The following is a 14,612-nucleotide window of genomic DNA, read 5'->3' as shown; positions in this document are numbered from 1 at the left end:
TGAATGGGCCGGCCAAACGAGGACCTAGAAGGGAGCGTGACTGTCCCAGGGGTCACTGAGACGCTCACTCGGGAGCCCGTCACTGCCTGGGCCGCTGCCCAGGGCAGCATCTCCCGTTGGGACGTGTGTCTGGTGCTCTTTCCCTGCCGGACGGGGTAGGGCGCAGGGGACTGTGAGGTGTGGGGGGCTGCAGGGCCTCTCCTTGCCACTCCTCTCCTGTTGGGAACAGAGGAACTTTCTGTAGCTGCAGATGAGACTGAACTTGACCTACATTTTGGATTTGCTTGGATGACTTCATATACTCGGGCAATTCCAGCTTGTCTCCAGCTTACTGTTTCCTGTTTCCCCACTCGTGGGCGTGGGGGTGGTGGATGGGCCACGGAGGAGCCCCCGCGAGTCCCCTACCCACCTCCCCGTGCTTATTCTCAGGACCCCTGTGAAGGCCCCATTCGATCTGAGCCCCATTTACACTCAGGTGTAAGGGACTGAGGGTGGTGACCTGTGTGTGGCGGGGGGTGGACAGGCTGAGGACCGGTGGGCGCGCCGAGACTCCTTAGGTGGGCAGGTCTGCTTCTGACCGTGTAAGGCCGAGCCCTCCTCCTCCCTCCTCTTGCTACCCGAAATCTGCCCTTCAGAAGGAGTTTCAAGGTCACCTGCCCTGTCCCCGTGCCCAGTCGTGTGCGGGGACCCCTCCCCAGCTGCCTTTGTGTGAAGCTCCTGGTGCAGCATGGGTACCTCCTGCCGGTCGTTCTGTCATTTCCTCTCCTTCATGACGCCTGCTCTGAGCTCTGAAACTACTGATTTCCTCTTCCTCAGTTTACCCTCTGATGAAGGCATGGTGCTTCAGACACACTGGGTCCCTCAGAGCAGGCATCCCCGGGAAGGAAGCGCCTCACCTCAGCTTTTCCTGTGGCTGGTCCTGGGGGCCCTGGAGGTCAGGGACAAGCCGCTCGGGCAGGCTCGGCTGGAGCCCAGTGGAGAGAACAAGGGTCCCAGCCTCAGCGGGTCCCCCAGCGCTCCTCTGGCGAACTACCCCTCTCCGTCGCTGGACACGTAGGCGCTCTGCCTTCAGCTCCCATGGCTGGTGTCCTGACCTCCTTTTCATGCCTAACAAATGAAGTTGGGCCCTTTGCTAAGAGCTCTGCCAGCATCTTGTCATTGTCACACCCCCTTGCACAAGGTGGGCACATGACCACCGCAGGAGACGGTGCCCAGGGAGGTGAAGGGACCTGCCCGAGCCATCGTGTTGCTGAGCTGACCCCAAAACTTCCCCTTGGCCATGTTGCTGTCCCTTCCCTGTGCCTCAGCCCCCCACCTACACCCACCTCACTCCCTCCCTGTCAGTGCCAATCCTGGAAACCCACGGGGCCCACGACCGCCCTGCTTGTGAACCCAAGAGGCAGCGACTCCTTCAGTAATTTTCCTCCATCCTTCTTGGTTGGCTTCAAAAAGGGCCTGGCTCACGTACTGAGTTTCGTAAATACCAACACGACAATAGCAGCAAAACCAAAATAGATGTTTCCCGTGAAGATAGAGGGACTTCAATGGGTGTTTTGGAAGCTGGCAACATCTATTCTTCTGAGTCCACTTTTCAGGGACGAGACTCCATAATGAGCTATATTCACCAGGGGCAGCATCTGAGGGCTCAGAACATTCTCTAGGAGAAGTGAGTACTTCCCAACGTGAGGTAGGTGACGGGACAGTTTTCACATCCCGAAACCTTGGAGGGACGTGTCCTTTCTGGAACCCGCTTCTCCCTGCGGCTGAATATTTACCTCTGTCAGCATCACCTGCTTCCAGCTGTATTGTTCAGAGATTTCTTTCCAGAGGAAAACACGGCTACTATTTTGGTGCTTTTCTTTCTTCTGTAAGATGAGAGTAACAGCAGTTTTTCTTGGAGGGTTACTGTGTGAACGGCGGGAGACAGCGCGTGTGAAATGCTTAGCCGCGTGCCTGGCGGGAGCTACTGCTCCATCCGTGTGCCTTTCTCTGTCAGCGCCCACTCCAAGCTTTGTCTCCACGCTTGCTTCTCTTTGGCCTTATTTTCCACAAATATGCATTTCTGCAGCGTGGCTCTTGTCTTTTCACACGATTGCATAAGAAGTTTCCCAGGAGCATCTCCCTGGCCTGACACGCCTGGTGGAGGGCAGTGAGCTCCGGGAGGAGCTGTCACACCTGCTGCCGGCCGCTGTGTGCTGCTTCTCTGCCTCGGACCCCTGTCCTGAAGGGTCACCTGGCAGCGGCCTGCCCCAGCATGCCTTCTCTCCCCACCTGCGCCCATCCTATACCTCTTGTTGCAGATGGACATGAAGTAGGATTAACCCAGGTCTGAGTGAGAAACGGACGATGTTTCTTGGCTCGCAACCCTGGGTGACCCGGCAGAGCTTCCGACAGCTTTACTGGTGCTGGGCCTGGTCCCCAAAGATGCTGGCTAGCGGGTCTGTGGTGAGGCCTGGCCCTCGGCCTTTGTAACTGCCCTCTCCCCTGCCCAGGGGAGTCACGTGGTTGTCACATGAGGCCGGGCCTGAGCACCTCTGCTGGGCTTTGTAGAGTCAATGTCGCCTTCCCAGGCCGTTCTCAGCGTCCTTGCTCTGAGCCGACTTTGGTCGAGGGAGGTTGCCCGATGGCAGGATTCTAGTCCAGCTCTATTAATGCCAGGCTTTGCCAGCTCTGCCGTTTTGTGCAGAGGGGTGTGGAGAAGAGACAGTGCTTGGTCCTGGTATGGGCTAGCTTGTGCCGGGGGCCCATCTCACACTTTTCTTCCCACCTCAGAAGAAGCATGGGTGGCATATGGCCTAGGGCACCTGGCAAGGCAGCTGGCTGACCTAGGAAGGTGCCCGGCCCTGGGGCAGCTGCTGGTCACGTCCTGGGCACTGCCTGGAGAGGGCACAGATGCAATAAAAGGGACAGGAGCTGAACCGAGGGGACCGGCTAGGCCAGGGCTTGCTTCATGGGGCTGATGGTCCTGGGTGGCCTGCCCGCTGTGGCTGCAGGAAGGCGCCGGGGACCCGTCTGGCATTAGGCACTCCAACGTCAGACTCACAGAAGCCTGACTCTCCATCCCAGGGACAGAATGTTCCCGCCCCCAGGGCTACCCGCCCACTGCCTGTCACCACCTCACTCCTCCGGAATGCTCACAGGCACGTTGCCCGGCAACCAGATGCCAGCGTGTTGCTATCCTTCAGCCTCCTTCCAGCAGCACCTGCGCAGCCTCTGCCTCCCTGTTCTGCAGACGCCCTGCTCCCAGCTCCTGGGAGAGGAGATGGGCTCCTCAGAGCCATCCAGGGCCATGAGGGGCATGGAGAGATCATGGGGGATGCTTGCGAGTGCTTACGAGGAGCCACACCTGACGTGTGCACCGTGGAGTCCCCGTGACACCCCTGGTGTGGGTACCCGTGTTCACCCCATTTTACCAGTGGGGAGACTGAGGCACAGAGCGGTTACACGGCTTGCCCGAGCTCACGCAGCACCAGGACTGGAAGTCAGGCAGCTGGCCCTGCGCCCCGGTGTCACCACCAAATCGTGCTGTTTCTGGGGCGTGTGCCGGTCAGTCATCTACTGGTCTCTTCCCTCTTGGGGATAAAGAGGGTCATTCCCACCTCACCAGGACCCGGGAAGAGTAGACCGTGCATGTGTGAGAGGGTTTCTCAGCCTCAGCCCTGTGGACGTTCCGGGGAAGTCATGGTGGGGGCCGTCCTGTGCACGGAAGGGTGTTCAGCCGCGTCTCTGGCCTCCGCCCACTGGATGTCAGCGGCAACGCCCTCGCCCCCAGCTCCCCATAACCAAAAATGTGTCTAGACATTGCTGCACGTCCCCGGGGGAATAATCACCCCAGGTGAGAAGTACTGATACGTAAAGGCACTGTGGACACTCCGGCATCACGGACATGCCCGGGACGGTGTCCTCTGCAAGAGCGTGAAGCTCTGGCCGCTGTATAAGGAGAAAGGCATGGAGGGTCACCTGCCAAGGCCCAGTGCCCACTCCTGCACCCTCCCCCGGGGCAGAGTCACTCCACGGACAGTCCGGGGAGTGGAGTCACCACTGTTATGGGTTAGGCAGGTTGTCTGTTTGCTCTGCTGCTTCTAGTACGTCCCTGGTCCCTTGGGTTTACGATTGTGGGGCCCCGTTACTGAGCACAGAGAGCTTAAGTGCCTGAGTCCTGAACTCAGGCCAGGTCTGATGCCAGCTTGCTGTGCCCCCAGCCAGGCCCCCTCATCTGTGGGTCTCACGTTGGCATCATCCGAGTAATGAAGGTTTGGGCTGAGACCATTTATCCACAGATGCTCCAGGAGAAAGACTCAGCAAGAGACCGTTTTCACTTTGCTTCACCCACTGCATCTCACCCGGGCTTGACCACAGCTCCCGTCAGGCTCAGGCGGGTAGCCCGACTCGGGCCCAAGCTCTTTGGCTGAGGAGCCCACTTTGGGGTGGGTAGGACCAGATGACTGTCAACTGTTCCTTCCAGCCAGGAAACCCTGTGATTCCCGGTGGTGCCGGTGAACCCGGTGGGGCGGTTAGGTGGCCACACATTTGGGGTGTGCTCAGGTTCTTCTCACACAGCCCCTGTGAGGACCGTGGCCTTGGGAGGAAGCGGCGTGACAGCGAGCACACCTTCTCTGCAGGTGCCGGCAGGGCTGCCCCTGAGTGGGCAGGAGCGACTCCTTGGTCCACTCAGGCTTGACTCCCAGGCTCAGACGCGGGACCCTTGACCCAGGAGTGAGACCTGCTCTCGTGGGTGCTAAGAGGACCCCCGTGCTCTGGGGAAGGACAGTAGCCAGAGACTTCTTGTCATTCTGGAGGTTTCTATCCAACACAAATGAATCATTCTTACGCCACTCCTTCTCTGTGAGTCAAATACGACGTGTGTGCCTGGCATTCATCCACTCCGCTGAGGAAGAAAACCTAGGCAGCCCGAGCACCTTTCCTGAAAGGGCTGAGAACTGTCGTCACTCGCCAGGTGGAGCAAGGTGGCTCTGACAGGACACCACAGTGACATCAGGCTGGGAATGCCGTGCAAGTGACTCACCGCTCCCTTCTCTTCATTAGGAGAACTGGGCCAGTGACTGCTATCCAAAAGAAGGTGTGTTCCCTTTCTGAGCCGATGCTGGCGGATGGAGCCTGACAGACCACGTGTGTCTGCGTCAGGGAGGCTAGGTCTCTGCTCCTGAAATCCAGTGCGAGGCTGCCTGTTAACCCGGGGACATGGGATGAAAGAGGGCCTTGAGTGTGCCTGGAGCCAGAGGTTCTCCTGTGAAGAAGTCTGGTGGCCTCGGGGGCCCCACACCTCTCTCTCTGGGGCAGCAGTGCCAGAGAACTTGGAGCAGCATGGAATCTGGAAGAATCTAGAGGTGTTGGGGCCCTTTGTGCACCAGGCACCAGCGTCCCCCTTCCCACCTGAGAGCAAACGTGTCCTCCTGATGGAATGCATGTTTCATCAGGAGCAGGACAGGGTAACGAGAGAAAGGCCGGCCCAGCTGGAGTTTTACTCTGAGGTTGAGCATGGCCGTTGCTGTCCCCTCAGCCTTAGGGTCTGAGGTGTGTCCTCGGAAGGCCTGCCGCTGGCTCCGTCCTTCTAGGACCCTGCCCTTTGGTCTCCTGTCTCCTGAAAGAGCAGAACAGGGCCATTGTGTTCTAGAACTTAGCTCCCAGTGCACTCCATGGCATCCTGCCTCCCCCCAGGTCCCTGGGGGCTGGAACACTCAGGCTCCCCACTGCCAGCCAGTACTCGGGAAGCACTGGCACATAGGTTTTTTTTTAAAAGGGAAACAATGCCCATCATCCACCATCCACTCTGGGATGGCTGCTCCCTTAGATATATGTCCCATTCCGTTTCCTCTGGCCTGTTCTGCCCGTCAAACAGGTGAGCTTTGCAGAGTTAAAAAAAAAACCACGTGCGTGCCCCCCAAGAGTGCACGTGCTTAGTGGCCTGCTTCCAAAGATCAGCGTGTGGAAAGGGGAAGGAAGTCGTTCAGTGCAGACACCTGGCAGATAGGACCTCAACCGGGTGACCAAGGTCACAGCACAGCGATAAGGCGCGTTGACAGCAGGCGCCCCTGACACGATGTGAGGAGAAGGGCACTGCACCCCTGGTTCCTCCCAAGGACCCCTCACCCCAGTCTCACCATGAGAAAACATCCGACAACCCCAGTGGAGGGACATTCTACAAACTACCTGACCAGCTCTCCCCAAAACTGTCAGTTTATCAACAACAAGGGCAGTCTGAGCCACTGTGACCAAGACGAGCCTGAGGAGAGTGACAACTAATGTCACATGGTGTCCTGGGTGGGGTCCCGGGTGGGGTCCCGGGACAAAAGAAGGGTGTTAGGGAAGACCCAGTGACATCCACGTGAAGGGTGGCATTTCACTCATGTCAGCGTCCCAGTGTTTCTCCTGGTTAGACAGGGACATCACGGTGACGTGGGATCTTACCGTTGGGGCCCCTGGGAGAACAGTACGCAGGAACTCTCCTTTTTCACTTCCATAAATCTACAGCTATCCTAAAATGGCAAATCCATTTGAGCAAACAAATCAACAGAAGGGGGGCAAGGCAGGAAGCATCCGTACTCGGGTCACGCTGAGGGGCGCAGGGAGACTCATGGGCCCCACGTAAAGGGCCCCATGTCTGTAGGGCGGAGGGTAGCCGTGTGCTGGAAGAAGCATTTCTGTGTCTACGCCCTCTGCGCCCCTGGAATTGTGTCTAGCTGTGCGTGTCAGTCATTGATCACAGACGCATGCGTCTCCTCAGCAGGTGAGATGACCTTGGGACCTACCGGCTCCTACCGTCTCGTGTGAAAGACAGAAAATGGGGGCTTGCAGGCGGGAGCGACAGTCCACTCCCAGGCCCATTTCTCCATTAGGCAGTTGTTCCCACTGTGGATTCTCCTCCAAGCCAGCTGATGATGAACCCAAGAGCAGAGGCTCTGGGGACAGATGTGGTCAGCACAGGTGCTGAGTTGTGCGTGGCAGCGTGGGGACAGGCTGGCCACCTGCCGGACACTCTTGAGTCCCTTCCCATCTTGGAGATTCTGGGGCGGCCTCTGGGCCATGTGGCCCCAGGGCTCCTGCGTGAGCTCCCAGCTCAGGTTTTCACTGCCCGGTTCTCCAGCAAAGGGTGCAGCTGTCCCCGGGGGTAAAAGTGTCACCTTACGTGGAAGAGGTGGCTTTGTGTCCCCTGTATATTTTGTGGAGAAAATACACAGAAGACATCGAGTTGAATCTCAGTTAGCTGAATCGTATTAAACTGTTCTTGGAGAAAAAAAGATTTCAATAAAAATGTAAAAAGGGAGAAGCAAGAAAGCTGCAAACTAGAAAGTAAGATGAGATGGAGCAATAGTTCCCCATTTGGAAGCCATCAGGTGATGAGGTGGCGGCTGGGGGAGTTTGGTCTTCATCTGAAAGTCTGGGCTTGGACCCTGCCCAGGACCCTGAACAGGAGCCATCCAGGCCTGTCCTTCACAGAAGGTGGATACGGGCAGCCTGGCCCCCAAGGAAGCAGCGAGTCCCAGCGAGGATCGTGTGGATGGATCTGAAAAGTCTCGCCTACAGCTCAGAGAGCCCGGCTCTGGCCTCAGCGGCCTGTCCTTCCTCCCACCTGCCCGGGGCTCGGGCCCAGGATGACACAATGCAATGCACCCCAAGTAGGTCTCTCCACCACCCTTGCACGTGTCCACTTCTTGAGATACTGCTTATCGTATCCTAAGCTTCACCTTTTCAAAGTGTACTATTCAGTGGTTTTAGTATATTCACAAGGTTGTGCGGCCATCCCCACTATTAATTCCAGAACATTTTTGTCACCCCTAAAAGAAACCCGAATACCTTTCTGTCACTCCTGATAGCCCCCTGCCACTTATCTACTTTCTATCTCTCTGGATTGATCGATTCTGGGCATGTCATGTACATGGAGTCACAGGACATGTCGCCTTCTGTGAGTGGCCTCTTTTATTTCACATACTGTTTTCATCCATGTTGGAGAAATTATGAGGACTTGCTTTTATGGCCAAGTAACATTCCATGGTAGGGATGGACCCCACTGTCTTTCCATTCATCTGTGGATGGGCCCTGGGGTGGTTTCTACTTCCCAGTGTTACGAAGTGGTGCTGCTGTGAGCTCCCGTGCACACGCTTTTTGTGTGGACATGGACATATGCTTATAGCCAAGAGTGGAATTGCTGGGTCAGCTGGCTTTGAGGAACCCCCAAACCGGTTTCCGTAGTAGCTGGACCATTTTCTGTTTCACCAAGAACACGTTAAGGGTTCCTGTCTCCCCACATCTCCCCCAGTACTTGGAATTACCCATCTTTCTACTTGTAGCCACCCTTATGGGTTGGGGGGCATGTTCCAAAGGGGGTGTGTGGATGCCCCAGGGTTTGGGGGAGCTGGCACCGTCTGCCTGCGCTGTGGCGTACCTGGCCTCCGTGGTGTGCCACACACCAGCTCTGACAGTTAGTGGTGTCATCAGCAGATGGGAGGCCCCCTCCTGAGGATGTGTGAGGCCCCTGCCATCCTGAGAAATGGCTGACAGTACCAGGGGTGCCTTCCCGGTTGCGAGGGCTGTGAGTGGTCCAAGGATCTTAATCATGAAGTGAGTGTGGAGTTGGGGCCTCCCAGTCCTGTGCCGAGTGGGGTCTGGTGGGAGAGCATTCCTGGGATCCTGCCTGGTTTCAGGGCCAGCTGGAGGGAGGAGGACAGAGGTCGTTTGTCACGTCAGACATGGTCCTGGCAGAGTTGCCAAATCCCCTTACACCACGATGCAGCCGCGCCCAGGAATCCCCCACGTGAGCCTCAGGACAGGCAGGTACTGATTGCACATCCAGGCCGAGGGACTAGCCCCAGAGCAGCGGGTTTGGGACCTGTGACCTCTGTAAAGAAACCGTCTCTGTGGGAGGGACTGTCTTGGCCCTTGCCTGGCCCTGTGTTTCCTGGCTGCTGGGCCTGGGCTGCAGCCTCTGTCTGGACTTGTCTCCTTACGTCCCCGGTCTGAACAAATTCACCGCTTTAAAAAGGAAGAAACTGGACTTGAGGAAGGAAAACAAACCAAGCTCTCCAGCCTTTGCAACTGGTTGGTTTTTTTTGCATAACAGCTGGGTGGAGTGGAAATGAGGGGGTTTCTATGGTAACCAATTACAGGTCATGATTGGTGAAAAATGACAGAAATATCCTGTGTGTGAAGTTATGCCAGGGGCAGGCAGGGAGGCACAGGCTTAGGTGCTGCTGTTTTAATTTCCTGGGGCGATATTTCTCAAAGTACTGATGACAGGCAAGTTTGCATGGGGCTGCTCTTCATTCAGCCTGATGGGACATGATAATACCTGGTGGGGCCTGGTAGTTCCTGGTGGGGCCTGGTAGTACCTGGTGGGGCCTGGTAGTGCCTGGTGGGGCCTGGTAGTTCCTGGTGGGGCCTGGTAGTTCCTGGTGGGGCCTGGTAGTACCTGGTGGGGCCTGGTAGTACCTGGTGGGGCCTGGTAGTACCTGATGCGGCCCGATAGTACCTGATAGGGCCTGATAGTGCTTGGTGGGGCCTGATAGGGCCTGATAGTACCTGGTGGGGCCTGGTAGTACCTGGTGGGGCCTGATAGTACCTGGTGGGGCCTGGTAGTACCTGGTGGGGCCTGATAGTACCTGGTGGGGCCTGGTAGTACCTGGTGGGGCCTGATAGTACCTTGTGGGGTCTTATAGGGCCTGATATTACCTGGTGGGGCCTGATAGTACCTGGTGGGGCCTGATAGGGCCCGATAGTACCTGGTGGGGCCTGATAGTACCTGGTGGGGCCTGGTAGTTCCTGGTGGGGCCTGGTAGTACCTGGTGGGGCCTGGTAGTACCTGGTGGGGCCTGGTAGGGCCCGATAGTACCTGGTGGGGCCTGATAGTACCTGATGCGGCCCGATAGTACCTGATAGGGCCTGATAGTACCTGGTGGGGCCTGGTAGTACCTGGTGGGGCCTGATAGTACCTGGTGGGGCCTGGTAGTACCTGGTGGGGCCTGATAGTACCTTGTGGGGTCTTATAGGGCCTGATATTACCTGGTGGGGCCTGGTAGTACCTGGTGGGGCCTGATAGTACCTTGTGGGGTCTTATAGGGCCTGATATTACCTGGTGGGGCCTGATAGTACCTGATGGGGCCCGATAGTACCTTGTGGGGTCTTATAGGGCCTGATATTACCTGGTGGGGCCTGATAGTACCTGGTGGGGCCTGATAGGGCCCGATAGTACCTGGTGGGGCCTGATAGTACCTGATGCGGCCCGATAGTACCTGATAGGGCCTGATAGTACCTGGTGGGGCCTGATAGTACCTGATGCGGCCCGATAGTACCTGATAGGGCCTGATAGTACCTGGTGGGGCCTGGTAGTACCTGGTGGGGCCTGATAGTACCTGGTGGGGCCTGGTAGTACCTGGTGGGGCCTGATAGTACCTTGTGGGGTCTTATAGGGCCTGATATTACCTGGTGGGGCCTGATAGTACCTGGTGGGGCCTGATAGGGCCCGATAGTACCTGGTGGGGCCTGATAGTACCTGATGCGGCCCGATAGTACCTGATAGGGCCCGATAGTACCTGGTGGGGCCTGATAGTACCTGATGCGGCCCGATAGTACCTGATAGGGCCTGATAGTACCTGGTGGGGCCTGGTAGTACCTGGTGGGGCCTGATAGTACCTGGTGGGGCCTGGTAGTACCTGGTGGGGCCTGATAGTACCTTGTGGGGTCTTATAGGGCCTGATATTACCTGGTGGGGCCTGATAGTACCTGGTGGGGCCTGATAGTACCTGATGGGGCCCGATAGTACCTTGTGGGGTCTTATAGGGCCTGATATTACCTGGTGGGGCCTGATAGTACCTGGTGGGGCCTGATAGGGCCCGATAGTACCTGGTGGGGCCTGATAGTACCTGATGCGGCCCGATAGTACCTGATAGGGCCCGATAGTACCTGGTGGGGCCTGATAGTACCTGATGCGGCCCGATAGTACCTGATAGGGCCTGATAGTACCTGGTGGGGCCTGGTAGTACCTGGTGGGGCCTGATAGTACCTGGTGGGGCCTGGTAGTACCTGGTGGGGCCTGATAGTACCTTGTGGGGTCTTATAGGGCCTGATATTACCTGGTGGGGCCTGATAGTACCTGATGGGGTCTGATAGTACCTGATGGGGTCTGATAGTACCTGGTGGGGCCTGATAGTACCTGATGGGGCCCGATAGTACCTTGTGGGGTCTTATAGGGCCTGATATTACCTGGTGGGGCCTGATAGTACCTGGTGGGGCCTGATAGGGCCCGATAGTACCTGGTGGGGCCTGATAGTACCTGGTGGGGCCTGGTAGTTCCTGGTGGGGCCTGGTAGTACCTGGTGGGGCCTGGTAGTACCTGGTGGGGCCTGGTAGTACCTGGTGGGGTCTGATAGGGCCCGATAGTACCTGGTGGGGCCTGATAGTACCTGATGGGGCCCGATAGTACCTGGTGGGGCCTGGTAGTACCTGGTGGGGCCTGGTAGTACCTAGTGGGGCCTGATAGTGCCTGTTGTGGTCTAGTGGGGTCTGGTGAGGCCTGGTGGATCTAGCGAGCCCTGGTAAGATTTCGTGAGACCTGGTGAGACCTGGGGGTGGCTGGTGAAGCATGACGGTACCTAGTGGGGCCTGGTGAGGCCTGGTGGTGCTTGATGGTTGCCAGTTGTACCACCTGGGCTGAGGCACTACGCCTGTCTGAAGCAGTGTCTCATTTCCCTGAGGGCCTGACTCCCGTCCAACTGTGCAGAGTAGTGGGAGAACCGGTGGTTCTAAACCCTTCATCTTCACGGAGTCACCTGTGGCCACAAAGGAACTGCCCTTAGCACGTGCACGGGAGATTTCACACTGACCTACATTCTGCGTGCAGTGATGGGGGCTCTGGTCCTCGCACTGAGCTTGGCTGGCTGTGCAGAGAAATTGTACAAATTGCACACGGGCAGAAATTCAGTGTGGAGCATTCGCATAATGAGCAATTCCTAATTTCTGCAGCAAAGCACTTTCATTCTGATTGAAAAACAGGCCTGATTATTCGGGGATTCGTCCTTTTTGGTAATTAGTGCCCATTAGTACAAGCTTCTTCCTTTCAACACCCCGATGACCTGTGGAGGTCAGCACTTCGCTAAGTGTCGCTGAGAGAAGGGCCAGCCTCAGGGGCTTCCGTGCTCGATGAGGAGGGGGGACACACGGCCACATCACACACTCACCGACACCCTCGCACATATATCGACGCACACACAGCCACCCTCACACACAGATACAAACTCACACCAGCACTCACACGTGTCCACGCAAAGAAGCACACCAGCACACGCCCACTCACACTTGTCCACTGACTGACGTGGTAACACACGGGTGAATTCATACCGACTTCTATAGTCGGTCTCACACGCTGACACACTCACACGGACACACGCACACATGCACACAGTCACACACACTCACCAACACGCAATCCTGACACACATTCCCATGCACGCAGTGACTCACACTCACACACTCACTGATTTATTCCTTTTCGAAGTCGTGCCACACCTTATAAAGAAAAGCTGCCGAACTGTTGCCCTGGGGCTGGTTCTGAGCAGCTTTGCAGGCTGGCGCCCTGAACACCGCCGCCCACCCCACCTGCAACAGTCACTGAAGTTCTAGGTTCCTGTCAATTTGCAGACATGACGTTGGTGACGAGCACTGACTTTGAATGGCGCCTGTAACCAGTGCTCAGTTATCTAAGCTGGTGGGAGAGGGCGTGTGGGCTGGATTCCCACGCCCTTCCACGTGGCTGTCCCCGAGCCCTGCATTTTCAACGTGACGCTCCCAGAGCCCACCTGGCTCGTCTCCCCCGGAAGCTTAGCCACACTGAGAAGTGGCCTGCCACCCACCAGGCCCTCCAGGGTTTGGCCCTTTCTCCAGCCTCCCTGGACCTGAGGTGGTTAAGAGGGCACCTGCACTGAAGGTAAAGAGGGGAAGAGGAAATGCCTAGAAGGCACACGTGGGCACAGCTGGCGCCTCCATAAACTTTCCACATATTCACAGCAGGTCATACTTTCCTGAGCAAAATCCAGAGGAGGACAAACATAAGAAGCTTTCCTCAGTAAGGCATTTGAGGCCACAAGCCCGCTTTAAAATACGCATTTTTGACTGAGATACGATGGGGAGGGGAAGTGGTGGGGTTTGCAGAGCACATAGCACGGGGTGGTGGCAGGGGCTCGGGACGTGCCCGTGAAGTCCAACAGGTTGGTCCTCACTGACAGTGGACGCCTGTCTCTCTTGACCTCAGCACAGGCGGCTGCAATGCTTAGTCGCCCACCTTGGGTCGGGTAACCTCTGTGACATCCAGGAAAGCGCTTGCTCTGGACCCGACTGTGCCACTCCCTCACCTCCTGTCCTCTGGGTGCCTCTGTTTTATTCTGGGTGAAAGCAAAGCGGGGCCTTCCAGGTCCTCTTGTCAGCTGACAGCTGGGGGGCTTGGCACTTGGTTTCCTCCCATGCAGTGGTTGTGGACCTGCCCTGTGCGCTGCCGGCTTGTTGGAGAGCTGTGACATGTGATGTGCAGGGGTGTGGGGGGAGGGGGAGGTGGGAACCAGCTCTTATGAACATGTGAGGTTGGGACTATCTTTTCTGATGCTGATTATTAGATCGCACTTGAGTAGGCCTTTGAAGTAACTAATGAAGGGTTTCGGTTTCCCTTTTGAAGTTAAGATTAGCTCTCATTACCAAGAAGAGCGGTTCCTTGTCGCAGTGGGGGTGGAGAGCCACCCGGCAGAGCCACCCCAGAGCCCCCTCACTGACGCTCCTCTCTCTTTTCCACGCAGTTCCATGTCCATCCGCTGGCCGGGCTGCTCCCTAGGAAGCCATGCTTGGATACTTATAGCCATGTTTCAGCTCGCCATGGATCTGCCCACGTGTGAGGCCCTGGGCCCGGGCCCTGAGTTCCGGCTGCTGCTGCGGCCTCCGCACCGGCCCCTGCGCTTGTGGAGTTTTAAGAGTGGACAGCCGGCCAGGATCCCGGCCGCCGTGTGGAGTCCCCGCCCGGCCCGCATGGAGCGCAGTCACGGGCAGATGCAAAGTTCCCGTGCCAAACGGGCGCACAGACCCAGGGACCAGGTGGCCGCCCTGGTGCCCAAAGGGGAGCTCGCCAAGCCCCCCGCTGCTGCCAAACCCAGTCCTTCCCTGGGCGCTCCACCCGCCTCCTCCTCGCCCGTGGTGGGTGGGACCATCTCGGACCAGCAGGCCCTCCTGCGGAGAGGGAAGAGGCACCTGCGGCCCGCTGCTTTCAACAGTTTTGACTTCAGAGGCAGCAGGTCCACGACAGAGACGGAGTTCATTGCGTGGGGGCCCACGGGAGACGAGGAGGCCCCGGAGTCCAACACATTTCCCAGTATTTACGGTCCCACCACAGTCTCCATCTTCCAAACGCGGAAGACAACTGTGGCCACCGCCACCACGGCCGCCACGGCTACCACGGCCACCTCCATGACGCTGCAGACTAAGGGGGTCACCGCACCCCTGGGCCCCAGGAATAGGATCCCGTTTGGGGTTAGCACAACGGAGCCTTCTACCAGTCCCAGCAAAGACACTGGCAAAGACACCAAGCCCCCGCGGATTCTGGGGGAGACCTCAGGTACGCT

The 14,612-nt window shown here is 57.5% G+C and overlaps 1 protein-coding gene across 1 annotated transcript in view; it reads left to right on the top strand.

Moving 5' to 3' along the window:
• Positions 1-14,612, top strand: part of AJAP1 (adherens junctions associated protein 1) — a 106,425-nt gene that overhangs the window by 41,908 nt on the left and 49,905 nt on the right. The window contains exon 2 of the mRNA XM_081056011.1: positions 13,797-14,605. Within this exon, the coding sequence (XP_080912137.1) occupies positions 13,797-14,605 (809 nt within the window). The remainder of the gene's footprint in view (positions 1-13,796; positions 14,606-14,612) is intronic.

Source organism: Rhinolophus hipposideros (assembly GCF_964194185.1).
Source record: "Rhinolophus hipposideros genome assembly, chromosome: 8".
NCBI classification, from domain to species: Eukaryota; Metazoa; Chordata; class Mammalia; order Chiroptera; family Rhinolophidae; genus Rhinolophus; species Rhinolophus hipposideros.
Note: the sequence above shows the minus strand (reverse complement) of the source record. Positions and strands in the feature narration are given on the sequence as shown.